The 27,038-nt window shown below is 48.4% G+C and overlaps 1 protein-coding gene across 8 annotated transcripts; it reads right to left on the bottom strand.

Annotated features, from left to right (window-relative positions):
- Positions 1-368: 368 nt before the first annotated feature.
- Positions 369-12,388, bottom strand: ect (ectodermal). 8 transcript variants are annotated; one of them, XM_001353730.4, is made up of 8 exons: positions 12,201-12,388; positions 6,711-6,964; positions 6,333-6,506; positions 6,004-6,273; positions 5,428-5,526; positions 1,778-2,006; positions 805-1,507; positions 369-714 (listed from the first exon to the last, which is right to left on the bottom strand). In XM_001353730.4, the coding sequence occupies exons 2-8, from the start codon at positions 6,937-6,939 to the stop codon at positions 565-567; spliced, it is 1,854 nt and encodes a 617-aa protein (XP_001353766.4). In that variant the 5' UTR covers positions 6,940-6,964; positions 12,201-12,388; the 3' UTR covers positions 369-564. The 8 variants fall into 8 exon arrangements, with proteins under 8 accessions (XP_001353766.4, XP_033237518.1, XP_033237514.1 ...); XM_033381627.1 differs by having other exon boundaries at positions 6,333-6,482; positions 12,201-12,387; XM_033381623.1 differs by lacking the exon at positions 12,201-12,388 and adding an exon at positions 11,975-12,150.
- Positions 12,389-27,038: the final 14,650 nt, after the last annotated feature.

A 27,038-nucleotide genomic window follows, 5' to 3' on the forward strand; every position in this document is an offset into this window, starting at 1 on the left:
TACGTATGTACATAGGTAGTTGCGGCAAGATGTAGACAGAGTTGCACGTTGTTATCGGACAGAGAGAGAGAGAATTGGTACAAAAAGTTAATAATGAAATAATTCGAGTAGATTGTTTGTCATTTTGGGAGCTGGACAAATATAATTTGTTCGCTCCTTGGGGGACTTCCATTAATTTTCTCCAGTTTCCAATTTCCAACCGAAATTAAAAACAGTTGGCTCAAAAGATTGTGGAGACTGGCAAGTGGATAAATAATAAATACCTACTAAATAGATGAGAAATATTTTGGGTGATTTTCCAGCCAAAATTTACAGCAAGTACAGTCAATGCAAAGGTTTGCATAGTCAGAGTTGCTTTATTATCGATAGGCTGGACGATAAATAGATAGTTTAATAAATTAAATAAATAAATAAATAAATTAGGCACATTACACTAGAGCGTAGTCTATCCGTGTCTGGCCACGGCGGCCAACCAGGATTACAAAAAAAAATTACAATTTAGATAGCTGAGAAGAAAGCAGTAAAAGAAGGACAAGGAGCACATCGCGCTATCCTTTAAGTCCTTTAGAGCCGTACAACCTCAACGCCCTGCGGCGCAAACAGCGATTCGGCGGCCAATTTGAGCTTCTCGTTGACCAATTTGGCGATTTTTGGCGTGCGGCGCCACACGAACTCGCGTGTTCTATCGTGATTGTCCTTGCTCTCCACCTCCACCTGGAACACACAGCAGAAGTCAAAGGTTAATTGGACAAAGGCCAATCATAGCGGACGCGATGCGACGCTGCGCTGCGCTGCGCGACCCACCTGCTTGGGCTGCTGCACCTTGATGGACATGAGGGTGGCCCGATCGTCCACCACACTGAACTTGATGCGTCCGATCATCTCGTTGGTCCTGGCCGTGGCGCTCTTCACGCTCCTCACGCTGCCGCGCTTGAAGGACTTCTCCACGCGCAGGATCAGCGGACCCAGCGTGAACTTGGCCTTAATCGTGGAGTTTCGTCCCTCCGCATCGCTAATCACCTTCACGTTTCCCACCCGCTTGAGGGAGGCCAGCCCCGAGAGACTGCCCTCGGCCTTCTGCAGCTTCTCGACATCTCCGGCCTTGCTGGCACCCGCGGGCTGATTGTAGTTACCAGATTTCACTGCCGTCGTACCCGAGGCCTTTTTGTTGGTACTGTGCTTGTGGCTCTGGGTGGAGCCGCCTGCCGCGTTCGTGGAAGTGGACTTCTTTTGGCCGCTTTTGCCTCCGGACACGGTTCGCACTTCCGCTTTTGGTGAATCGGAATCAGTGGCAGTGGCTGTGGCTGTGGCAGTGGCACTGGCAGGGGCAGCAGAGGCTGTGGCCTGGTCAGAGGCAACGGGCTTCTTTTCGATGGCTTTGATGGCCAGCTCGGACTGTAATTGCATCAATTGCTCCTGCAATTTGCCGGCGTCCTCCTCCTTTGCCTGATTGTTTCCACTGCCTCTGACGCTGCCGCTGGCCCTTGGCTCGGAGCGTGTGTTCTTGCTGCAAGAAAATTTCACAAAATTTGCATCAATTCACTCTGATTCTGGAGTGCACTCAAACGAGAGAATGTTCCTTAAATCTACGAAAATCGAGTTACTTCTAAAACTGCCCCAAGTACTTAAGCGGATACAATCCGGACTTTTCGCAAACTTTTGTTAAAATTTTGAAAAGATATAGGAAAATATACTCGTATCAGATTCAGATATTATTTCTGGGGACTTTTTTTTTGGAAGTAACTATTAAGATGGTTTTCTTCTGCCTGTCACTTACAGTTTCTTGTGTCCGCCGGCCTTGTTGGCCTTGTTCTTGTTGGTGGCCTTCACCGTTGTGGCACTGCCCGCGGTGGTCGGGGCCGAGCGTCCGGCCAGGCGCACCACGAAGGGATCGTAATTGTCGGATACAATGCGATTGATACGCGAGAAGATGGCATCGATGAAGTGGTTGTGCCGCGCCTGGAACGCATCCGTAGACATGTCGATGACGTTGTTCTTGAGGTCACCTGCAGCAGCCAGCGTCAGCAGGGGTCAGCATGGGTCAGCGGTGGTCAGCGGGGGTCAGCGGGGGTCAGCAGGGGTACGGAGGTGGCAGGAGCGGAGAGGAATTCACATTAGTTCGGATCGGCTTACACAATGAAAGTTCAATTTGAGGACAGGGCGGGGACAAAGGTCGTTTGTGAAGAGGGGGAGCTTTTGTGGTTTTTCCTTTTCAGTGATGCTGTGTGTGTCTCTGTGTATGTGTGTGTGTGTAGGCTTTTCATTATGTTTTCAGCCTCTAATTACATTCAAGTGCGAGAGTGTGAGTGTATCTGTGTGGGCATAAGCTGATGTTTGTCCTAACCACAGCAACACACACAGACACACCCAGGGACACTGATTATTCGGAACTACTTCGTGTGTGTGTGTGTGTGGTGTGGGGGGGTTGTGTTTATTAGTATGGTGGGATTAGCAAATAATGTACAAAGGGACAAAAAAAAACATTGACATTGAAGCCAGAACCAGGCAGGCCTCCACCTCCCATCCAGATTAAAATAATTATAGCTCTTTGCCAGGGATGGGCTCAGCGATTGATTGCAATTCTCCCCCCCAATAATAATTCATCGCACGGCCTAATGGAAAATAATCATGGATACTTTATCATTCCTTAATTAAGGATTTGTCATACATTTTCATCTAAGAAAAGACATTTCTGAAATACGATTTGGAGAGAAAATTCCGCAAGAAGCAACTATTTTTAGTTTGAAGTTGATATAGTAGTTCTTTAATGAAGACTTTCCCTACATTTCCTTTAGACTGTGGGTCCGCTATTCATATTTGTGACACCGAGGAGGCATGCAATTATTCCAGAAATATCCCCTCTCAGGGCAGACCTAATCCTTGTCTTTCACCTGCTTATCGCATGACCCATCACCCGGCAATGACTGTTCCACAAAGGCCACCATCCCTCGAGCCGCCATCCACGGGCGGATATAATCGGAAACTCGACCAACGTCGGGCATGATGAGGTACTAATGTACTTTTTGCATGTTAGCCCTGGTCCTCCCCCCCCCCCCCAAACCGGCTCCGTGCCAGCCCCTCCAAAGCAGTGAGTCTGTTAAGTACTCGCCCTCACACCCACTCGGCCCACGCGACAGAGTGTGGCTTATATAGTTTCAGCATTTGCCCTTTTCTGTGCTTGTTAATTGAAGCACAAAAATTTTAAATTTAAAACGACATTTTCTAAAATAGATAATTTTGTGGGCGTGTCGCAAGGCCGTGTGAGTGGAAGCGAAGCAGAGGCTTACGGATGGGGGCAGATGGGGTGGTTAGGTGGTGGGGATGCACAATGAGGAGAGAACAAGGGAGAGCAGCAGGGAGACGGAGTCGAACTAATTAGAGCGAATGTTACAGCAGCAGCGGTAGACAAGCGGGATGGATGATACAAGTGCGGAATAGATAGTACCGAGCATTACGGTAATGACGGAGCAGCAGCAGGGCTAATGATAGGAGTGTATGTGTGAGAGAGGGACATGTACAGGTACAGATTCAGATACAGATACAGATACAGATAGAGAAAGAGACAGTGACAGTGACAGAGACAGTGACAGTGACAGTGACAGTACCGATAGCCTCGCCTAAGGTAACGCTTGAAAGTACTCTCCTCCAAAGGATTCCGCACAAAAGAATTATACAATTAATTTCATTTTCGCAAATTTATTTAAGCAAATTTTTGTGTTGTGTTCTTTCGTCTTCTTCTTGCTTGATTTGTGGTTTTTTGTTGAGTTGTTTTTTACAATAAATAATAAATAAATAAATAAATAAATAATAAATTACAAATTAAATGACCTAAAACGCAAAGTTTAACATTTTTCTATGGTTCTTTTCTTTTCTGTAAAATTTTGCGCTGCCTTTCAAGCGTTCAACTTTTAGCTACAATTTTTTCCTGTTGGTTTTTTTCTTTTTTTTTTTTGTTAATTTTTTACTTTACAAAAAATTTTGCGTTATTTACGTTTGGAAAATTATGCGAGCCGAAAAAGAGAGAGCGAGGAAAAGCCAGAAATATTACAATTACTTTTTTCGTTCCAAAAATATTAAATTGTAAGCCAAAAAGTGTGAAAGCAAGATAGCGATAGTGCTTGTGTGTTTTTGTGTGTGCAAGAGACAGAGAGAGATAGATAGATAGAGAGAGAGAGAGAGAGGGAGAAGGATAGACATTGGTAAGAGGGATACAGAGTGAGATAGATATGTGTTTGACATCATGATAATTAATTCCGAATCGAATCTGAGAAATTATGGTGTTTAATTACAACTAAAAATAAATAAATTACACTAAGTGAACAATTCTTATTGCTGTTTTACATCAATTTAGCTATAAGTGTGTGTGTGTGGGTGTGTGTGTTTGGGGTGTGTGTGTGGGAGAGAGAGATAGATAGTAGATATGTGGGCAGGGTTAGAGTGGGAAAGAGAGCAGGAGCGGTCTGAGAGCAGCCCTTAATGGTTAATGGTTGTCTCTCTCTGTGGCCACAGCTCCCCCCAGGCTACTGCTACTGCTCCTGCTCTGCTTCTTCTCAGGACTCAATGGATTCAATGGATTCAATGGATTCTTCATCATCAGCGCCTTCTCCTTCTTCTTCTTCATCTTCTTCGTCTTCTTCTTCGTCTTCCTTATCATCATTTCCATCATCATCTTCTTTGTCTTCTCTTTTCCAACCATTTTGTGCTTGGGCATTAAACATGTTGCTGTTGTGTTGTGTTTTTGGTGCGGTACAGTTGCTCTTGCAAATCTTAGTCAGGTGAAAACAGTCCGTGCGTAAATAACTCAAAAAAAAAGGTGCGTTTCATTGCGGTGTGGGTGTGGGATGTACATATACTTTTGATAGGAGGTGTGGACAATTGTGCAGCGTGCAGCGTGCAGCTTGAAAAGGTTGCATTTGCATTTGCATTTTGTTCTCTTTTTGCAGATAGTTTGACTAGCACCAAACTCTCAATCATCTCCTTTCGAGGATGTGTTTCTGTACTTAACTCAGTTTAAATAAATTAGAAATTATGTTGGACTTGCTAGGGATTGCTGGGGACAGAACGGGACGGGACGGGACGTGTGTGTGCGTGTGGATAGTCAGTGCAGGCAAAGATCTGTTGTCCGGATCGAGTCCTACCCCGGAAATTATTGGAAAATTCACTTTCCTTGTTGGGGCTTTCGATTGTCATTCATCGTTGTTGTTGTAGTTGTTGGTCCCTGTCTTTAGTTGTTGGTTTTTGTTATTTGTTTTTTGTTTTCGGTTTTTGTTTTGTTTTTTGTTTTGTTTTGTGGTTTTTTTAGCAATTCTTGAATGGTTTTTAGTTGTTGTTAATGCTTGAGCTCTTTTTTGGTCTTCTTCGAGGGACTTGTAGATTTCTTGACTTTGGCTGTTTTTGAGGCTGTTGCTGACTTGGGCTTGGACTCACGTGCTTCGCGCCGGGCCTCGATGATATCGTCCCCAATGATATCATCATCGTCGTCGTCCTCATCATCGTCGGCCTCCTCGTCGTCGTCGCCGGCTATACCTGCAATTTCACCAATTTCATCGACTCCATCATCAATATCATCATCATCTTCCTCATCGTCCTCATCGTACTCGTCGTCGTCGTCCGCGTCGTCAGCGTCGTCATCGTTGTCGGTGGCGCCGCCGGTAGCAACAGGCCCGGGATCAGCCCCCGGTGCGGGCTTCCCCAGGGCCGCTGGTCCGGCGACTATTTGGTTGTTATTAATTTTATGGATACTGTTGGTTAGAGTGTTCTGCGTGACTGTGCTTGTACTGTGATGCTGATGCTGTGATGATGTTTGGCCGATCGCTGCGGACTGTGTGGCATGTTGCAGCTGTTGCTGTTGCTGTTGCAGTTGCTGTTGCAGTTGCTGTTGCAGTTCTTGTGCGTTTGTTTGTTTCTGTTGTTCGTCAATTGCATGGGTGCTACTTAAACTAGTTGTGCCACCACTAATACCATCTACAAGTGCATCTTCATCGTAAAAAACATTTTGTTCACCTTCGTTGTTGCTGCTGCTGCCGGAGGCTGCCGTGGCGGGGGCTGCCGCTGCGGCTGCGGAAATGTCCTCGGCGGCGTTGCCGGAGGCGGCGGCCTCTACAGCGTTGCCGGACTCGGCGGGCAGATCGACGCCATCGGAGATGCCGGAGCTGACCGAGGAGGCGGCGGGAGCCACTTCCTCCAAGGCCTGGGCTGGCGAAGCGGCAACGGAGCTCTGCTGGGCACTGGCAGCGGGAGCGACCTCGTCATCGTCGTCCTCATCATCATCATCTGGGGGCGGGCAGGCGCTTATGTGGATTGTCAACAGGGCAAGAGGGGCACACACTCACCTCCCAGGATGTCGTCGAACAGCCTGTCCAGATAATCATCGTCATCGTCATCCTCCTCGTCATCATCGCTGGCCGTGGCCGCTGGGGCAGCCTGTCCCTGTGGCGTGTCGTCCTCCTCCTCGTCGTCATCGTCCTCCTCCTCATCATCATCTGAAAGTCCCGAAATCAAAAGAACTATGTTACCCAAGGGAAGGGACCAGAAGAGTCAAAAAATTCTCGTTAATAGGGCTGGACAAGATCGATCACATCACATTGCATGCGGTGGTGGCAGTTCAGAGTGCATTTCATTTGCTCAGTGGTTCATTTGTTGTTGGTGGTGCTGGTGCTGGTGCTGGGTGCGTACTTCTTAAAACACAACTGATTCTATCCTCTACATACCGTCATCGTCATCGATCAGATCTCCTAGATCCGGCTCATCATCATCGTCGTCCTCGTCATCATCTTCGTCGTCATCGTCGCTGGCCGGGGCCGCGGCCGGGGCCACATCGTTGTTGACCGCCTGCTGGCGGGCCACCGCCCGCTCGCTCCTGGACAGCAGCTGCACCGGCGAGGCCTCGATCTGGAGGAGCAGCGCACTCAGCACGCACAGCAATATAACGAACTTCATTCTGTCTTGGGGTTTCTTTTCAAATCTGCAAGGAGTCGAAGCACACGGATGGATGGGCATGAGAAATCAGTTTTCTTTGCAACGGAGAACTTTTACTTTTGCTGCGGCTGACCCCAATCGACGACTAACTGGTTGCAGGAGGCAACACTTTCTTTTTCATGCCATCGAAAATTACATATTTAGTGAGCAAAGTCAACTGCCAAACAGCGGACAGTTGTTGGTTGGCCATTCAGTCAATAAGCCAGCCAGTCAGCCAGTCAGCCCGCAAAGAAAGCAGACAAAAGAGAGTCTCTGCGTCTGCGTCTGTATGTGTATGTGTGTATCTGTGTGTGTGTAAGTTGGAGTGCGAATGTAAACATGTTTTTGAGCTACGCCTCAAAGTTGCCGCCGGCAGTGTCCACATGTCCATTTTCTGGCACTTGACATACAGCGGCAGCGGCAGCAGCAGCAGCAACCACACCTCTTTGTACAGCTCCAGGCGCCGTTGAGGAAGCCGCCACAGTGGCAGGTAAAGGCAGCGACGACTGTACACCAGATCGGGCCGCACCGTTTCGCCATGGTGTTGGCCCCAGCAGAACAATGGCCAAAGGAAGTCCTTAGCCACGCAGGGTATTCCCCGTTTCGGCTTGAAGATTTCATTGTTGCCATTGTTGCTGCTGCTGTTGCTTTTGGTGGCTTTTTAGTCATGACAATCAGCACGGCCAACAGCCAACGGCTATAACCAACAACCGCAGCAGCAGCGGCAGCGGCAGCAGCAGCAATTGTTGCCATTGTCGTAGTTGTTGCCGCTGCTTGTATACCCTGGCGCAGAGGGTAGTATGAGTTCCATGGAGATCGGATTACTGCCAAGGGAACAGTCAATTGAAGCAATAAGACCACGGACCTGTGGTGCTGCCATACACGAGCAAGGGCATCAGCAGCCTCGACCCATTCGCTGCTTGTTGCTTTCGTTGCCATTGTCGCAGTGTCAAGTGTGGCTGTTGCAGCCTTAGCTCTTGGCCAAGTGAAAGCGACGCCGACTGTGGCGACGACGCCACGTTTTCCCAAAACTTGTTCGCCGGCCGCAACGATTTGTTGCAGCAGCAACTGTTGTTGCCGCTGCCGCTGCCGCTGCCGCTTATTGAAAAATGGGTAAAACGTTTTCTGTAAATCGAGTCCGGTGCTGATAAGCAAACGGCAGAGTGGCCATAAACTAAAGTGAAAACCCAGTGACCTACTGGCCAACTGCAAGCAGCAACATCATCCACAGCGGCAACATCATCAACATCATCCACAGCGGCAACTTGACTGACTTGACTGACTTGACAGCCTCGACTCCGAGTGGGGATTGGTTAACGGGTCTTAGGGCCTTGGTGATGACTCTGGCTCTGATAAGCCGTCGAAGTCGCAGTTTTATGGCGTCCGAATGCCCCAATGCCCCAAGACTCGGAGGTTGCCAGGCGGCAGATGAAAGATGCCACGCCGAAGAGGAGCCGACTCTGGGGCTCTGCTTAATTAAAAGTTTTACGGAGCGCAGCTCTTGAGCGGTGTTTATTAAATACCAATGCCGCAGGCAGGAGGTGGGAGTTGGGAGTTGGGAGTTGGCGTGGGCCAAGCTTCTTAGACTAAATATGATGATAGACAACCTGGGCAAAGCGTTTGGTAAGCCATACCCAGACCCAGACCCAGGCACAGTGGGTGTTGTCAAGAGCAAATGAGTGATGGAAATCCAGGAAACAGAGAGGCCAATTATTCCCCAATATTCGCTTATTAACTTGAATTGTTTTATGGTACCACTTGGAGGGCTTAAGGCTTCGTTTTAATAGGGATTAAGGATAAGGAGCCGTGAAACTTCGTTCTTTTAGCTCAATGACGCAAAATAGTTTTCCCACTTTCAATTTTCCTCAACCACACAAACACACACAGACACACACACACACAAGGCACACACACTCTTGTGCATATTCATAAAGTTTTGGTATCACTTTGGTTGCATCCACTGTAGGACGCCCCCCCGCACCCATCTCTCCTCGCTTCTACTGTTTCGAAGTACTTATAAACTCCTGCCTATTGAAGTCTTGGGGAAATTGCATTTACTTTTTCCCACTAAGTCTCCTCCTATGCTCCTGCACACCCTGCCCGCTGCCCTCTGCCGCCGCCTTGACACCTCCAGCACCAGTACCCACCACCCCTTACAATGCGCTTTTATCTACCATTTTTCCCACCGAACTCTGAGCATTTCACGCGTCATGCCGCAGCAACAAGAATGGGAAGAACAAGAGGGGGGAGGGGGGTGGGCAGGGGTAAGCAGAGCCAGAAGAATAGGAAGAGTTAAAGTGGGGAAGAGGAACAGAGCAACAATGCAATGCAAAACTTCTGACAAGCATGAGTGGGAGCAAGAGCAAGAGAAAGAGATAGAGATGGGGATGGAGATGGGGATAGAGAGGGGGGGAGCAAGCAACCTATCTGTTCCTTAGCTTTGGCAACTACTTGGCTCTCCCCACACTCCCCACACTTGTTCGTACTTCTTCTTCATCTAGTTCTTCTATATCTACTCTCTTCTTCTGCCTTTATCTTTGTGCTCCTCTTGTCGTTGTTGCTGCTGTTGCTGTTGCTGCTACCGCTGCTGTCTATTGTAGGGACTAACTCATATGGAACGCTGCTCCCACTATATATTTGAATGCCCCCCATAGAAAAACGCAGCTAACCGTGTGTGCATTTTACATTAATATTCATGTGCGTGATGCTGATGGAGATGATAGGTTGCAAGTTGGGAGCCATAGACGGGGCAACAGAGGGCTCTGGAGAAGGGTGTATGTGTGACGGGTCTGTGGAGTGTTTGCTGTGCACTTGCACGTCACACAGGCAGCAAAAATTACTTAAGCTCCACTCAGAGCCAGCGGCAAGAGCGGGCGGGAGAGGGAGATGGAGAGGCAGAGGAATAGGGGGAGAATCTATTGAAGGCAATGCCTGAAGCGAGGCAGCTGCCACTTGATGAGGTCCCCCCGCCCCCATCTGTGGGGCCGTCTCCATCCGCATTGTCATATCAGCGTCATATCAATAAATATGCAGGGCCCCAACAAAAGGACACGTGCAGACAGGATTTGCATGGTGGCCACGAGGCCACCAGACCACCAGACCACACCCGGCCATTGTCTCATATGTTTCGAGGGGACTGCCGGCTGCTGAAACTCCTGCATGTCCTCCTGCGTGGCAGTTAATTTTCCAAGACAATGCCACCAAGAGGTAAAATAGAAAAAATAAGCTTTACACGTGCCACACACTCCACTGCAGCGCCGCCAAAATGCAGTAAGCGACTTCAAGGCAAGGAGATTTTCTAGAGATTTTCAATCGCGGCATGAGTAGACGACGCGTCGTACCCTTGGCAGTGGTTCGTTGGTTCGTTTCGTTGGTGTCTCCACTGTCTACGCAAAACTTCTTCGCATGGCTCTCCTCGAGCGCCCGCTTTGGGCCCTCTTTCGCATGCATTCGCACGTCACATGAATTAGGACTTTGTTATCGTCGCGTCACCGTCACCTGGCAGCACAGCCACTAAGCAGGCTTTGTGGCCGGGACCGGGACCGGGACCGAGACCGGGACCACCCACCCATCCCTCCAAAGCGAAAGGTAATGGACGGGACAGGCTCTAGCCATGACTGACATGCTGCATAAACTGCACCATTTTGTGTCGTGAACTAGCTTCTGGGCCACAAACGAAAAGAATAAGGAAGAGAGGCGTAATTACGGGATCCGAAGACAGAGATACCCTGCAGATTGGTAATATAGTCCCATGTTGAGCGAATTTGGCAGGGACTAGGGTATTTTCACAAGGACGTAGCTTCAATCGATCGTTTCTGCGCATTTCGGATCCAGTTTATATATAGATCGTTTTCTCACCGATGCAAGCTCCTGGACAATGTTTGTATACCCGTTTCTGAGGTATATGCAACACCAAACAAAACAAAACAAAAAAGCACAAAAAAAGAAAAACTGTTGAGGAATGTGTGGAAAAGTGGAAAATGAATTGGAGCAGGAGTCGTGGGCCACTCAAATTTCGCCAGCCAATGCTCTGCTGGTACTGCTCTGAGTACAGCAGAATTCCTCTGTTAATAGCTTGTCCTTGCTGGACTCCCCTGTCCCCGACTCCGCCGCCTTGAGTGTGTTTTGTTTGGCAGCAAAGTGCTGGCCAGTGTAAACAGTGTAAACTATAACTTGGCTGGAACTGGTTGATGCTGCTGTTGCTGCTGCTGCCGCTGCCACTGCCACTGCTGTTGCTGTTGTTGCTGCTGCTGCTGCTGTTGATGCTGGCCAGGAAACACTTAAATTAACTGCTTCGAGTCGTTCCGTATGTAGGTCAGCTTGGAAGAAGAAACCTGAGAGCCATGAGAGATGATTACTCAACTGGCTTCTCTTTCGGCTCGGTTTGGTTCAGTTCGGTTTGGTTTGGTTTGGTTTGGCTTGGTTTGGCTCTCTGCTGACCGCAGAACCCCCAAACATCAAGAACAGCAGCAGCACATGTGAAAATAGAGCACATAAAAAGCGGGGAATGGATGGAAGGCGCTCTAAATTGCTGCAGATACAATTTATGACCAAGCCAGTTAAGAGTCCGCTTCCAAGTGCAAGTTGCTTTTTGTAGTTGAAAATCAATTAAAAGTTCTTGCCGAAGACGTTTCTGGTTCCCGTGGCAAGGCCAGGCCAGGACAGGCCAGGCTAGGCCAGGCTTTATGGGTCGTTCGGCCGCTTCAAGGGAGATGGAGATTCCCGTTCGCCGGCGATAGAAACTTTGCATCCAAGATTTTAGATTTCACACAGACAGCACCACGAAAGGCGGAGCACCGCCTCGAGGGACAGGGCACACGGAGTAGATCGAACAGGCTGATTTGTATCTCAGCTTTCACAGTAAAAATTACAACAAAAAAATAAATCCTCAACATAAAAAAAAAAATAATGGTACCAAAAGGTCCTCTCAGTTTTGTATCCAAGTTCTAAGTCAATTGTGGGGATGGAATGGATCCCAGTTGCCGAGTATCCTCCCAGCTTTTATCCAAGTGCTAACCTTGACTAAGTACAAGCGATAAACTATCGATAGTCGGTACACACACACACACACGATAACAACCGATAACAGCAAGTTTGCACCGTTGCGCACTCCTCGAGTTGCGAATGAAGACTGTCGTGGTTGGATCGCTTCTTGGATGGTTTTGAGGCCCTCCCTCGACTACGTGATTCTTGGACAGACTTTCTTTTTGTTACGGCTCTGCCGCAGCGCAGTCGCTCTTTACCTGTTTATGGCTTTATGGGGGGAAGTATATCTCCGATTCGATTGTGAATTCTGGGCTCGAGCTTCGTTCAATTTTCACACCGCCGCGCACACAACTGTCTCGCACGACTGAGCGTCTTTAACTGATCACTGGCTCCGGTCTCCGCTTACCAACTGCCTTGCAGAGGCGCCACCAGAGCTTGGCCCGAAGCTGAAGCTGAAGCAGAAGCTGAAGCTCGGCCCGAAGCTCGTTTCAGTTACATTTCATTGCTTTCTTGCGGCACTCTTCTCTCCAACTGTCCAGCCATCTATCCATTTCTCACACTCTTGACTTGAATCTTCAATTCATTTGAGGCGGTGTCCGCGGGAAAGTATTTGGCACACTAAGCGGCCAGGGCCGGCTATAACAGTTAGCGGCATGTCAGCGGCTCTCTGACAACTTCTCGAGCGCTCATAAATTATGATCTAAGACGACCGACCGAGCCCCATGAACGGAATGGGATGGCAGGGAGGGTCTGGGACTGGGACTGGTCTATGGGGAAAGAGTGCAGTAGCCTAATTGATTTCGTTTTGATAATGTAAGCCATAAACTTAATTCGGTTTTATTTGGGCTTTGTGCCACTTACAGTGGAGTCAAGGAAGGTCCCCCACACACTGGATGATTGAGGAAAAGCTGTGCTATTTTCCATTTCTCCATTTTAAAGATATGCCAGTGACATTTCATTAGGTATAGGGGCATACTCTAGTCGGGAGATGGTTCTTCCCGCTTCTGTCTAGAAGGAATATCAACCCATACCAATACTGGTACACATTTTGTATATTCTACCTGAAATTCATCACATACTCGTATTGGATGTGCTATATTGACTTTATTCAGTCATCGTTCCGCACCCTAACCCCATTCCGCAGTCGCCTCCTGGCCTCGATCCGTTCAATTCGCATATTATGGATATATATTTACATAAATATATTAGCGGCTACGTATGCGATGGATACAGGTGTGCGAGTGTGCGAGTGTGCCAGTGAGCATTCCCCAAGTGCTAATTTCTGTGCTGCCACCGAACAGCAACAAATCAAAGTGAAATCGCAATCGGAAAGACACAAAAGACCAATAAAAAGAGCCAGGAAAATAGGTAGTTTTTTATAATCGCTGATAAATTGAGGTATACTCGTAGTTAATGTGATTTGCCCTGACTGGCGTTTCATTTTCAATGTCCGGGACGAAGAAAATTGACAGTCACTGGACTGCTCTCGGAGTCAAAGTCAGAGCTTTCCCATGAAAATTGGTTGACAGCGGACTCTGATGTCGAAGCCGGCAGCGACGCTTCCAACAGTAAAACGTGTTCTACTCGTTTGTATCTGGTGCTGCCGCTGCTGCTGCTTCTTGCAGTTGGGCAAAAGTTGTTTTTACTGTAGTCAAGCTGTCTTGGCCGTGTAGCTGCCTGTCTATAACTTTCTTCGCAAGTTGTTGTTGTTGTTGTTGTTGGCTCTGCCTTTGCCTTTGCCTTTGGCACAAAGTAAGTCTCTGCAAAGCATTTCTGTTAACAGGTCAGTGGAGTTTTCTTCAAGTTCCAGCACAGCACAGCACAGCAGAGCCCAGACCGAGACCGAGACCGAAACCGAGTCTCCAGAGTCTCGGCTCTCGGCGATAGTGCCATAGTGCCGCAGAATGTTACGAAATTTTATGTAATGTGCCAAAAAAAACAACAAAAAACCAAGAAGCTCTGCTCACTGAACAAATAAAGATTCGAAAACAAAAAAAAAAGCTGAAAAACAAAAAACTTTCATTCAAGGCAACAACAAAACAAACAAACATCTTCGCTCGGCTAAACTTTAACTATTTTTGAAGCGCAAAAGTCGAAAGTCAAAGGGCATGAAAGAGTTGCGCCGGGGCGAAGGCAAGTTCACAAAAGCATATAATTTAGCATTTTAATGGCTTAATACACTCTGACATTTGGGTGGCGGTGGCGGGGCGGGGCGGGGCGGGGCGCAGCCGGGGGGTCACTCAGGTGGAAAACTAGTTCGGGGGGGGGGGAGAACCCAATCAAATCAACACTTGACACTGACGGGATGCCCCCGCTCTTGCCAGAATAATGAGAATCCCCACCGCTCCCCCCCCCCCCCAAATATTTTCATAAACAAATCTGCTAAGGAGTCTGCTTCCCTTACTCCATTTGACTAATTAATTTTTGCTCAACTTGTTCCCGCAACCACTTAGTGGAGGAGTGGGGGGGATGGGGGGCTACCAAAAGTTTTTCCGGTTTATTAATTTTCCTTGGCTTGCTGTTGCTTGTTGTTGTTTGGCTCTGCTAAATGGGCCACCCGCTGAAAATCTTTGCCAGCGATTGGCAAACTCTAATTGAGAGTTTTCTTCCCGCCTGTCAGAGGGGGGGGGGGGCTCGTTTCGGCCATTAATAATGCATGTCAAACGTTTAAGTGGTGCTTGGGATATAGTTTCATTAAAGAAACAGAAAAGTTCAGGATCGTTGTTAGTACTCGTATCACTGGATATTCATTCGATTTTCGAAAGAGTTTCCACTTCCCTGGCACTCATCATTTCACAGTCCGTGCTTATTTCCATTCGCATTTAACCTTATCCGAATATCCATTTCCATTTCGCGTTAACTGGCGTTCATCTGTATGGCCCTTGGAGCTCCTTCGTCGCTCGAGAGCCCCTCATCCCGGCTCCTTCCACCTTCCATTGCACGAACATTGTTCACTTAACGCTCATTATTGTTCCGCTGCTCATTTAACCAATCCAATTATCCTCACTAACCCAACTCCCCCCCCCGCCTCTCTGCCGCACCTCTGGCACTCTCTCTCTCTCTGCCCCCTTGCCCCTTCCGGAGGTAGACAATTAAAGGCATGAAATTATTTGATTACCAACGTTTTGTCGCTGCCAAGTCAATGTCTCCACGAAAATTTCGCTTTTCTTTTGGGTGTTTTCAGCCACTACAACAACAACCCACACGATGGACGTGTAACAGCAAAACCTTTACGACTTTTCTCCATTTTCCTTCCATGTGTGCGGGTGTGTGTGTGCTGGTGTGTGTGTGTGTGTGTGTGTGTGTGTGTTGGTATAATTGTTGTAGTATTTATTCTTGTAATTTTTGGTGTAGTTGTTGTCGGTGGGTGAGATTATGCATGAAAGCGTCTCTGTGTGCCTGGAATAATCAAGACAGGCACTTTTTTTTGGCCCCAGAGGAGGAAGAAGGCGTGGGGGTGGAGGCTGCTGTTCACACGCGCCGACTGTCAATAAAATGACAGTGATAGAGGGGGCGGAGGGGCGGCAGAGTGGAAAGGTGCCACATCCACTCCCCCATTTCCGCATTCATTGCGTGCGGCGGCCGTCAACTAATCGATTTTCAAAAATCAGCTTATAGTTAGTCGCTAACACTGCTGTTGTAAGTGCCAACTCCAGCGTCAATTCCGTGGCGTGGCGTCCGGTGTCCGGTGTCCGTCCGGTGTCCGTCCGTCTGATTATATGCAAAATGCGTGCGGACAATTTCATTTTGTTTAAACTGAATAAATGCAGAGGCCAATATGGATTCGGCATGGGGGTTTGTTGGTATTGGTATTGGGATTGGGATTTGGATTTGCGTTTGCGTTTGACGCTGTTGAATTTCATTTGCCGCATTACATTCAATTTTTCATGCTGCCTCGCGCCGCGGCTGCTCCTGCTGCTTTTTGGCTTTATTTCTTTATGAATTCATTCACGTACAGCGGCCGCACACAATAGGCAGCTCTCCTGACCGTTAAAGCCCCGACTCCGCCTCCGCCACCGACTCCGCCACCGACTGCGACTGCGACTCGGGCCGAGTTCCTGCCACCGTTGGCTGCCGCCTTTTGTCCGGCTCCACTCTCATTTCGCATTCAATGGGCGAACGCATCCATCGAACGAAAGCCAAGACAACCAAAGCAATTTCAATACAAGCGAAAAAATCAACAGCAACAACAGAAGCGGCAGCCACAACAGCAACAACAACAACAACAACAACAACAGCAACGACAGCAACAGAAGAAATGGTAAATGAAAGTGCCCTCAAAAGGTTTTCTAAATTTGTGACTCGAAGTGCGCGACCAGCAACTGAAGAAGAGTTTTTTTTCCCCCCGCCCCTCCGCCCGCCCCTCCCTGCGCCAGCCCCTCCCTGCCATTTCATGGAGTCTTTCCCCGTCGCTTTTGAGGTTGGGCCAAGCGGAGTCTACCTGGCTTAATTGTGTCGCACTGCAATGACGGAGCGACTGCAGAGAGAACAGCCGCGCTTGTCTTTCAATTAGCGAAAGTCCGAGCTGGAGTCCGAGACCCATGCCGGGGCTGTAGCCAGCAGACATTGATATGCAGATGAGGCTGGTTCTATCCAAGGCCCAAATCAACTCAAATTAAATCAAACCAGAAAGAAAAAGTTGTCAACGGCTAGGCTGCTTCATTAAAAGGCCATCTAATGAGCTGTTTATGCCTAGTTTTACTTTTCAACTCTGCTTCTATTTCTTGTCTTTACCCCGTAACCGTCTGTGTGCTTCTTTGGTTAGGGCCAATAGCCAAGGCCTAAAACAAGTGGCAGGCAGAGAGCGGCTCTCGCACAGGAAGGGAAAGCTGCCACTCATACGCGAGTGTGTGTGTGTGTGTGCCTCGTTTTACAGCTTCAAAGAAAAGCAAAAGTCTGAGGCACATTATGGCCAGAAATTGACATTCTTTGCTGTCCCCCCCAACGCCTCCCGGCAGGCGATCCACCATCCAGCATCGGCAACACATCGAAAACAATTCGAACAGAAAAAAAACCACGACGATGGAAAAATATACCAACAAAAAAAAAAAACAATAAAAACAACAACAAACTGGCTTCGGGCACTTTCTCTTTCTTTCACTGAGACGACGATAACGGCCACAACTGTACTGGGTTGAAGGAGGGGAGACCTGGGGCATGAGGCGGCCTCAAAGACCAACAACAACAAAAACAACAACAGCGAAAAGGGAAGCACGAAATCAACGACAAATAGAGAGAACAACAACTACACTCGGAGCAAATAGCAAATAGACCCGATTGCTCTTGTTGTTGCCTCCCAGCAATTTTATAATTTATTTATGGCTAACACACACACGGACACAGGGGCACAGAGATCACTCATGTATTGGTTATTGACTGAGGCCTCTTCTTGGCTTAATTGACACTTTAAGGAGGCGTTGAACGGCCAGTAAGGGGCCAGTAAGGGGCGTGGCCACACTTACAAAACACCATTTACGCTCATAAAACTGTCAAATAGACGTGTCGAATGGGCCTAGAGGCCCAGAGAGGGAAATCAATGTCGTTTCTGATAGAGGCCAAAACGAATCCATGCCAAATTACAATCCGATGCGCCCAAAACTTTAATTGCACAAACATTCGATTGGCATCCATTGATATCCCGCCCCCTCTGTGGAATAATTTCAGCAACGCTGGCAAAAGTTTCATTCGTATCTGTCATCTCCTGTCTAGCCATTAAAGTTGGCGGGGAAATCCCCCTGAAAAGCCCCCCCCCGCCGCGCTGAGTCATACAGCGCCCTCGAAATAAAGTTGCAGATTTGACAGCCACCATGACGTACGGACAGGCAGACTGTCCCGGCCCCGGAATGCATGGGAATGTGAAACTTGTGGAACTTGCTGACTAATTTAATGTTTTTATTTGAACAACCAATTTAGTCACGATGTGGCAGACACAAATCAATGCGAACGTCTGTGTTTTTGCTAATGAAACCACAAGTTTAGGGGGAGGCATGGTATCCGGAATCGATAAATCAGGGCCCTTTTCTCCGTAAGCCTGTGCTCTGGCTTATCAAATTCAATCAGAAAATTTAATAAATATGCAAATTCGGTGCGAGAACATGTCAATTTTTCGATTATCCATCCTATTGCCGTGTGGCTCCGCCCCTTTCCCTTTCGGCAGTGCATTGTTGATGTGCGCTGATGGACTTTTAATTGCTATACGCTCGGTGTCATTAAAATTGCCATAGTTTGGGGGCATTGTTGATGCTACAATTACAATCTCGGTGAGAAAACGTGACTCGGCTGTCGGCACATTGCGCAATGGTAGAAATTCGTCGTGCTCCATTGAATTATGCAAGGCGTTAAACATACACGTTTAATTAAAGTCACTTTCTTTTGACACATTTGAAGCTGGCTGTGGCTCTGGCTGTGGCTCTGGCTGTGGCTCTGGCTGTGGCTCTGGGTTTGCCTTTGGATCTGGCTTTAGCTTCGGGTCTTGCGTGTGCTGGGCATTAAATAATGTCATTTGAATTAACACCCAGCGGGCAGCGAGAGAAGAGCCAGGCGGCGGGCACAGCGGCATTAGCATAAGTTGCTTTTTGTGGCATTATTTTAGGCGGCAGAGGCAGACCACTCGATGTCTGCCAGCCCCTCGGGCTGTGCCGCGCTGTTAATAAGGTAAATGTTTACCCAGAAATGTTTGGGTGGAGGCCACACCCACACAGAGCCCTACAGGCCCTACAGGCAAAGGTAAGAACCAGAGGGTACCGGACCGGACCGAAGCCGAGCCAGATTTTTATTTCGAGCGAGAAATTTAATTTGCATTCGTAAATGCAAATGCAAATGTATGCTCGATGGGACTGACAGCTGCTTGGCCTGTGTTCATTTCGGTGTTTTCTTCTAATTGGATGACTCTGGTTCTGGTCAGCTGCATTTCCCCAAGCGAAGGGAAAGTGGAAGCAGAACCAGCGACAGAGCCACAGCCAGAACCAGAGTTAGACGTTGAGGAAGCGAAAGGTCTTGGTCTTGGCCCAGGCAAATGTCGGAAATCAAATGTCAAATACATATTGACTTGACGTTTGGTGAACCGGGCCAGGACACGGCCTAACCTTGTCAGGGCTGACGCTGACGCTGGCGCTGCCCGCTCCTTCCATTCGAGTAGGACTCTATTTGATTCTCTTTTACCTGGTGTCTTTCTTAGGTCTTTTTCTTTACGCTTCTTTGGTTGCTTATTGCCTGGGGGCTAAGCTGAAATCTTTTTGAGGATTTGTTTGTTTCCCTGTCCTGAGTCCTGAGTCCGAGCCCGAGTCGAAGTCGGAGTGGGAGTCGGAGTCTGGTTTTGGGCATGTCTGAAAGGAACCCAAACTTCCGGAGGCAAATTCGATTTTCGTCGCATTTTATTTTGAATTCAATTGAATTTTCCCGGTGTTTAAGCACGGTAAACAATAATTAGATGTCCCTGCCCGGGCCCTGATCCCTGCATATATGCATGTCCTGCGGCATCTGTGAAATGGAGCCCCCAATCCTCCCACTCGTCCCTTCAAGAAGTGCAGCCCTCTTTGTGGCTGGGGACTTGCGGCTTCGGCTGCGGCTGCGGCTGGACCGCATCTTTAACGATGAGACCATCGTCGGGGGCCCTTCGATTTGTGCAAAGTGCAGAATCAGTAAAATTAAATTGGATTTCCATTGTGACGAACTGCACGGCAAGCAGGGGAAATTTGCGGTCGGTCACTCGGTTAGGATAGCTTTCACTCAAAGAGGAGCTGAGGCGCTGTGGCGCTGAGGGATGGAGACCTTGGACCCGAGTCCTTGGGCTGGGCACTCCTTTCCTCTCCTCTCCTCTGCTCTCCCTCTCTCGTTAGGCATAAACTTGAGCTTCTTCCCTATGAATGCCAGTTGAACTTTCTGCTGGCCAGTTGAACTAATGTTTTTTTAAACGCTGCCATTGTCGGCGGCTCTCGGTGGCTCTCGGCGGCAGTGGGAGGACGAGGTGCTGCCGCTGTGGCAGGAAAAGGACTGGGGGCTGGCACAATGGGAACATCGATGGGGATTTGCGGTCGGCACTCTGTGGGATATAACAATAGATGAATGGATTTATGACAAAATGGGCATTAAAGATAATTGTTTGAATAGAAAGCGTTGGTAATTGTTTGAAAACAGTGTTTATTACTTTAAAACATTGATAGCGATAGCAGGAGTTTATCTATGGAGTTCCATAGATCGATTGCAGGCAAAGAGATAATCCCAAAGGCTCCTCTTCAGGCTGCTTCCTGACTATTTCCTTATCGTTGAGTGTTGAGAAATGCTGGCAGCAAGGTCATAGACTCCACTCCCCTCCACTTATCGCCGCGATGAGCACTTGAATGCAAAATCCACTTTGTGTCGGGCCATTCTTGGATGATTATTTCTGGAGCCCCGTTCCGTTCACTTAGCGATAATCGCCCCATTGTGCCCGATAGGCAGCTGCTCCTTATGGAATTGAGCAATTGCATGGAAACGCAATTATTCTGTGTATTCACGCTGTCTGGGGCCCCCAATCATAATTATTATTGATCGTATTTCAATTTATTGGTACATTTTTTATCCATCCCCGCTTCGCGCTGCCCGCTACCCCACACCCTCCCACACCCTCGCCTGCTGCCGCTAACAATGCTTCCATTACCATTTGGCGTCCATCGTTGGCCGAGCTGGCAACACTGTCAACGCTTTGTTGATGATTTTTCAAATGCGCTTAATGACATCCATCGGATTTGGTTTGGTTTGCCAGAGCCACCTACTGCTCCTCCAGCTCCTCCGGCGGCAGCTCCCAGCTACTGCTCATCATACTCCGATTCCAGGACTCTCCTTGAACGGGGGGGAGGGGGTGCTCCATGCTCCGTGCTCCGTGTGGCGTGTGATTGAAGCGGCTCTTAATGCATATGAAATGGTAATTACGCATACGCCGCATTGTGCAGCGGAAGGAAGGAAGAGCGCATGGCGTGGCACGGCACGGCATGGAATCGAAGTGCCATCTCCACTTATTGCCGCTCATTTATCTTATTAATAGCCTTAAGCTCCTCGCAGTAATTTATCAAGCGCTAAAAAACTCGATCCGTAGACATTTGTTTTGCTGTGTTTTGTTTTGCTTTGCTTTGCTTTTCTTTGGTGCTTTTCTTTGGCGCTTTTCTGCTTTTGTCATTTCTATAATCAACTTGGAGACATTGACTGGGCCTCAGAGCCAGCAGCAGCAGCAGCCGAAACCGAAGAATGGCCAAAGTATGGCCAGAGCATCGAGTTTTGACAGTCGCCTTGGTCTAGACAATGTAATTGTCGACAGCAGCAAATCGAGTGTCCACTCGAGGACGATGGCTCCTCCGCACTCCTCTAATGGCCTCTGTGGCAGTAAATCAGACCGAATCGTATAAATCACCAAGTCCAAGGCTTTGGTTTCATATGTTGCGGCTTTCTAAATCACAAGGTGTCGGGCAAGAAAAACTCTCAGACAATTTTGATGAGGGTTCCTTCCTCCTGCCTGCTGCCTTTGGGGCCGGCCCGACGAAACTATGCTAAACAAATAGTCAGGGCAAGGGTGAAAAAGGAGGGCGAAAATAGAAAAAGGGAATTGGAAAATGGATTGTTGAATGCTGAATGTTGAATGTTGAACTAACCGCACAATGGGGTCAGGTCGGCATAAACATGTTATAGCGCCGGCACGGCGCTCTTTGCTTATTTATTTATTTGAAGTGTCCAAACAGTCGACCACTTGTCACGGACAACAGTCGCAGCTTGATTTATAAACATTTACATATCACAGGGCCCCAGCCCCCACGGATGGGACGTCCTTCGTCCTCGCTGGGTTGGGTTGGGGATGTTGCTGCCCAATTAGGCGCAGCAATAAATTCAAGCGGAAAGGAGGAGAAAGGAAACTAGCCCGGAGAGACGGTGGAGAGATGGTGGAGCTGGTGGCGTTGCCAGGCTGCTTCAGAGTCTGCAATGCCGTTAATTAAAAAGTTTTTTAACAAGTTAATTGAAATAGATCTCGATTGGAGTTTTTATTGATATTTGGCTGACGTTTGGCGTTCGCCGTTTGGCATTTACCGTTTGCCGTTTTGCCGCTTTGCCGTTTGCCGTTTGCCGTTCGGTTTTCTTCCCAAAACGGAAAACGGAATGGAACGGCACGGAAGGAAACTAAATAATTAGTTTGCTGGCCTCTTTTGGTGCAAACTTTCTGTGCCACTTGAAGTGGCGAAGTTGATTCGGGAGAGCTCTAGCAGCAGGGGGGGGCTGGGGCAGACTGTTTGCCAACAACTCGAGCACGAGCCACTCACTCGACAAGCGAAAACTTAACACATTATGAGTTCTGGGCTTTGACTTCCCACCCCCTCCCCCCAGCCCAGCAGCCGCCCCCCCGCGAATGCATTTGACATTTACGTGGAAGCAACAGCTGTTACATAAATTAAAAAGTATAAAGAACAGGCCAGAGCCAGAGCCAAAGCCAAAGCGAAAGCGAAACGAAGTCTGCCATTACAAATAAAAGAGCAATAACAACACAAAAAAATCGGACCAGAACCCAAAGGGGGGTGGGGGGAAGGAAGTAGGCATATTGAAGGGACCTCTCCAGGCTGAGCCGCAGGCTGGAACCGGGCATAAATAATATGTACAAAAGAAACTTTTTGTCAAAGCGCCCCAAGTGGCACTCGGTGCTCACCCTTTTGCAGATAAGCCTGGCCACCCAATCGGGAAATCAATAATGATTTCGCCTAGCCATCGACTCTAAAATGATTTGGCCGTCTTTCATTTATAGAGACAGCTCAATACTCTTCTCTTCCAGAGAGCTTACATATTAAGAATTCTCAGTTTATGGGCCTTCTCACCTTGCAGGCGACAGGCGACCACAACAGGTCGGGGTCACCAGTAGTAGGGGCAGTAGTAGGTCTGCCCCTGGGGCAATGTGCGTGTCACCTGATGGCTGATGGCGGATGGCGGATGGCGGATGGGCCCTACAGTAGACAGCCAGCTGTTAACAATATGTTCACCTTTCAGGCCGGGACAGGAGTCATTAAAAAGTTCTCGCTGTCCCCCGGGTGAGAGTAGAGCGAAGCGAGCCATTTGAATGGCAACCGGCAGCCGGCAACTGGCAGCCATGGCGACAGCGTCCACGTTGAGAGCCAAAGACTTGGACGGTCATCAAAGTAAAGTGTTTTCGAACTTTTCTTTTCTGGTCTTGCCACTGCGATGTTTTTTGTTTTGTGTCCTTTTTTGCGTGTGGCAGAAACTTTGTGGCGCTTCGCAGCTGCTCCTGCGGCGGTTGTTATTGTTCTTATTTACTATTAAAGTTGGCCTCGACTCGATGGTGCACGGATCGTAAACAGCTAGCGGGCATGCCCAGTGGCAAGAGTTTTCCCCATTCCCCATTCCCCAAATGCCAGCTGCCGATTGGCTCTGGGAGTTGCTGTTTTGGGCGCAGTAATTCCGCAATTTCCGGCTCCATGGACCACGGCTTTATTACCAATTAAAGTTATTCAATTGCCGCGCAAAAGTTAAAACGTTGCGCTAATTTCATTGCCCCTCGCATGGGGCACGGGGAACGGGGCACGGGGCACGGGACACGTCGCACACATGTAAATATGCAATGGGAATATCTATTTTATGCTGCCGTTTATTGTACGCCCTGCCCCGCAATGCAGGCAACAGTTTGTGGCATGCGGGTTTTTGGGCTTTCGCATGTTTAATGCATCTAATCAACATTAAGCCATGTTTGGGCATGGCCAGGGCACCGCCCGCGCCCCAGCCCTGCCCCCAATGCCATTGTGTACGTGGGTCAACCGCCGGCGACACCCACAAAAGATACAAAATTCAGTTGCAGATACATCTAGCGTCGGTTGCTCTGTTGCTGCTGTCACATTTACATAATTTCATTTGCCACACACCATTCCCCCCGCCCCACCACATGGGGTGGGTGGCACATGTGTCTGCCACAGAGCAAATTATTACACGTTTTTATTAACCAAAAATTATGCTCAGCTGTTGATTTGCCGCGTCATCGGTGGGGGCCATGAAATGGCCATTCTCTGGTGATTCTGCTCTATACTTTTGCCCATTTCTTTTCGCATAAATATTCATCAGCTCGCACGAGTATCTATGCCCTACAAATAGATGTAAGATGAGATCCAAAGCCAGTGCCACAGCCAGAGCCAGAGACAGAGCAAGGTGGAGGAGGCAGCTGCCTGGAGCTCTTTCATTAATTAAGTTCAGGTTCTCCTTCCTGCAGTGCGTAATCAAGGAGCAGAGCCGTTGGTCTCGCAGAATGCGATGGGGGTATTGGAGAGCCAATCATTCGACGGGTTGCCCTGCTCCACCGCATGGGCGAAACGATGACGATGACTGCGATACAAGAACCACTCAATCTTGTTGAGTAAGCGCCACTAATTTGTTTTTTAAGGCCTGCTCGATGGACACGACACTCCCCGAGGCCCCGAGGCCCAGGGACCAAACATCCTCACTTTGCATATTTTATTGACCGCATCGGGTGGTATGTATGTACGAGCATGTCAGTATGCCACAAATACGTTTTTAAGAGCCATCTCGCCGGCTGTGGCGGCTCTGGCGGCTGTGGCAGCTGTGGCAGCTGTGACCTGGTGCAGCCTCGGGTCTCTGGCAGTCAGCTCATGCAATTTGGCTATTAAAAATCATTAGCAACAGGGAATTTTGTGCCTTGGGGCCTGGGCCAAATATGAGGTGTGTGCACGCTGATGGAGCAATATCTTCTATGGCAGGCGGCAACATTGTTGCTGCCGCTGCCGCTGCATACTTTGTGGCGTTTTGGGCAGGCATTTTCATTAAGCACGATCCCGTAGCATGCTCTGACTTTGTACGGGCACTCCGACCAGCACTGCCAGTCAAGTTCAGCGGAAGAGCAGGCCGATGGCCTCGATTCTGGCCAGACCTGGTGGACATATTGTATGAGGTGATGATTCAGGAATCTGAAACGATCCGATCTGAACGAATCTGCAATGGCCTTCCCATCGTATGAGCTTTGAGCTACAATCCACAAGAAACATCTCCATTAATTAGGACCTCTTCGTTCTTGCTAATTGCATTTGGCAGCAACTAAAGTTGCAACTGCAAGTGCAACTGCCACTGCAACTGCAACTGTAGATGGAATTACAAATTCAGAGAACCGCAAAAATGTTGTAATTTGAAGTGCAGTCGCAACCGCATCGTGTCCTGTCCTGTCCTATCCTGTCTCGTCTCGTTCCGTTCCGTTCTGTTCAGTTTTTGGGGATTTGGTGGGAAAAATGAATATGCATAGATAGCGCACACACAAGTGCAGGCACGAAATAAAATATACAATGACCGAGCTAATTGTGCAAAAATGTGTGTGTTTTTCTGCAAATATTTTGTTAACAAATTTTGCGGCCATTTAAACCACAGAAATGCAATTAGCCATGAACGTAATTAACCGAACAAAATGAGGAATGCAAAGTGCTGGGCCCCATGCAGCATTCCGGCATTATAAAACCACCAGAGAATGCGTTGAGAAATCAAAATTTAATTTTGATGTATTGTATATTGAAATATCACGCATACGCCAGGTGGGTCTCGGGGACTGCGGACGGGGGGACGGGTAAAAATTGATGGCCAGAATGTCTTTGACACCTCAGCGGCGCGTCATTTCATGTTGATAAGGGTTCAATGTTTGAGGGTCTGCCAGGTCCGGGTACGGGTACGGGTACGGATCCGGCAACGTGTCTGTGTTTGAGCGGAGCAACAAGTTTGTCAGGACCACACACAGATACGAGTACACAGGGGACAGGACAGCACAGGACAGGACAGGCAAGAAACTCCTGCCATTTCGGTTATCAAATTGAGCAAACAAAAGCCCGACCATGGCCAAAGTTTGTTTCAAAATTAATTGAAGGGACGCTCTGTACCGCTGTCCCGCTGTCCCTCTGTCCCACTGTCCCACTGTCGATGACAAAATTCATAGGACAGCGTACGTGCAACTGAGGGGCAGAAGCTGTCGACCACCTTTCACCTTTGACCGGAAACCTGATTCATCGACAACAACAACAACGGGACAGGGGAAAATTGTAACCCAAAAATGTAATTAAATTATGTGAGCTCTTCTTGTATTGGGGCTACCTGCCAATGGAGTCCAGCCTTTAACTTGGTTCATTTCTGCCCGAGTTGAACTTTTATTACGCCTGTCGAGCAGGAAAATTGGTCGCTTGTGCATACCGTCGTCGTCCTACCTTGTATTGCTGTAATTGCCGTATTGACTGCACATGTTCTGGCGCCCCTCGGCTTGGCCCATTGTCTCTGGCCCTTTGTCACCTGGTCGAGTGTGAATGCCTGGCATGCCTATGCCGGCATAAACTTGCCTCCATGAATACCCAGAAGTTGAACTACTAATTTGCTTGCGAATGCTGCGATTCCCCAGACACCCTCTGAATGCAAATTTCCTGAATGGCAGAATACAGGGAATGAGGATTTTCTGTTGCCCTTTAAGCTGCTTTGCCGATTTGTGACGTTCGGCTTTCAGCATTTCAAACTTTTGGTTTAATGAAGTTCTTAGTCTTCGAACTGCATTCATAACTCTCTCTGATTGTCCAACCAATCGTTATTTATTTCCCATTGCATGGACAAATTTCTCCCATTTGGTCCATCAATCAATCAATTCATTCAGCCATGGCCCGTGTGGCCGGGCAACAAAAAGTTTGACTGCAAACAAATTGAGAATTTTAATAAAAATTCTTGCGCTAAATTACGCTCAACAATCACGGCCAAAGCGGTCACCTTTCCCGGACTATCAGGCTACCAGCCTCTAATCCTCACACCGCCCCCCACCGCCCCCACTGGGAATTCCCAATCTCCCCATTGTCAATGTCCAACTGTTCGCTTAAGTGGTGTTAAGTATTTGAAAATCTCTGCTGCTCTGCTGCGCTGCTGCCCATCCCCTTCCCCCCTCTGATGCTTTGCGGCCGCCTTCCGTTTTATTGTTTTACGACAGTTGGCCAAATACTTTGGCTAGCTAAAGTTTTGCCCTCATGGTCATCCAATTGTCTGTGATTTACGAAGGTTTCTCTCCACCATCCACCATCCCCCATCCTCTATCCTCTAAAGCCCACCCGTCAGGA

This window comes from Drosophila pseudoobscura, chromosome X (assembly GCF_009870125.1).
Source record: "Drosophila pseudoobscura strain MV-25-SWS-2005 chromosome X, UCI_Dpse_MV25, whole genome shotgun sequence".
In the NCBI taxonomy this organism is placed as follows: Eukaryota; Metazoa; Arthropoda; class Insecta; order Diptera; family Drosophilidae; genus Drosophila; species Drosophila pseudoobscura.

Coding starts and splice junctions, on each gene's coding strand:
- ect (XM_001353730.4), bottom strand. CDS start 6,939: ATGAAGTTCGTTATATTGCTGTGCGTGCTGAGTGCGCTGCTCCTCCAG. Junction 6,274..6,332: donor GTTCGACGACATCCTGGGAG/GTGAGTGTGTGC, acceptor GCCCGCCCCCAG/ATGATGATGATGAGGACGAC. Junction 1,508..1,777: donor GCCGGCGGACACAAGAAACT/GTAAGTGACAGG, acceptor ATTTTCTTGCAG/CAAGAACACACGCTCCGAGC.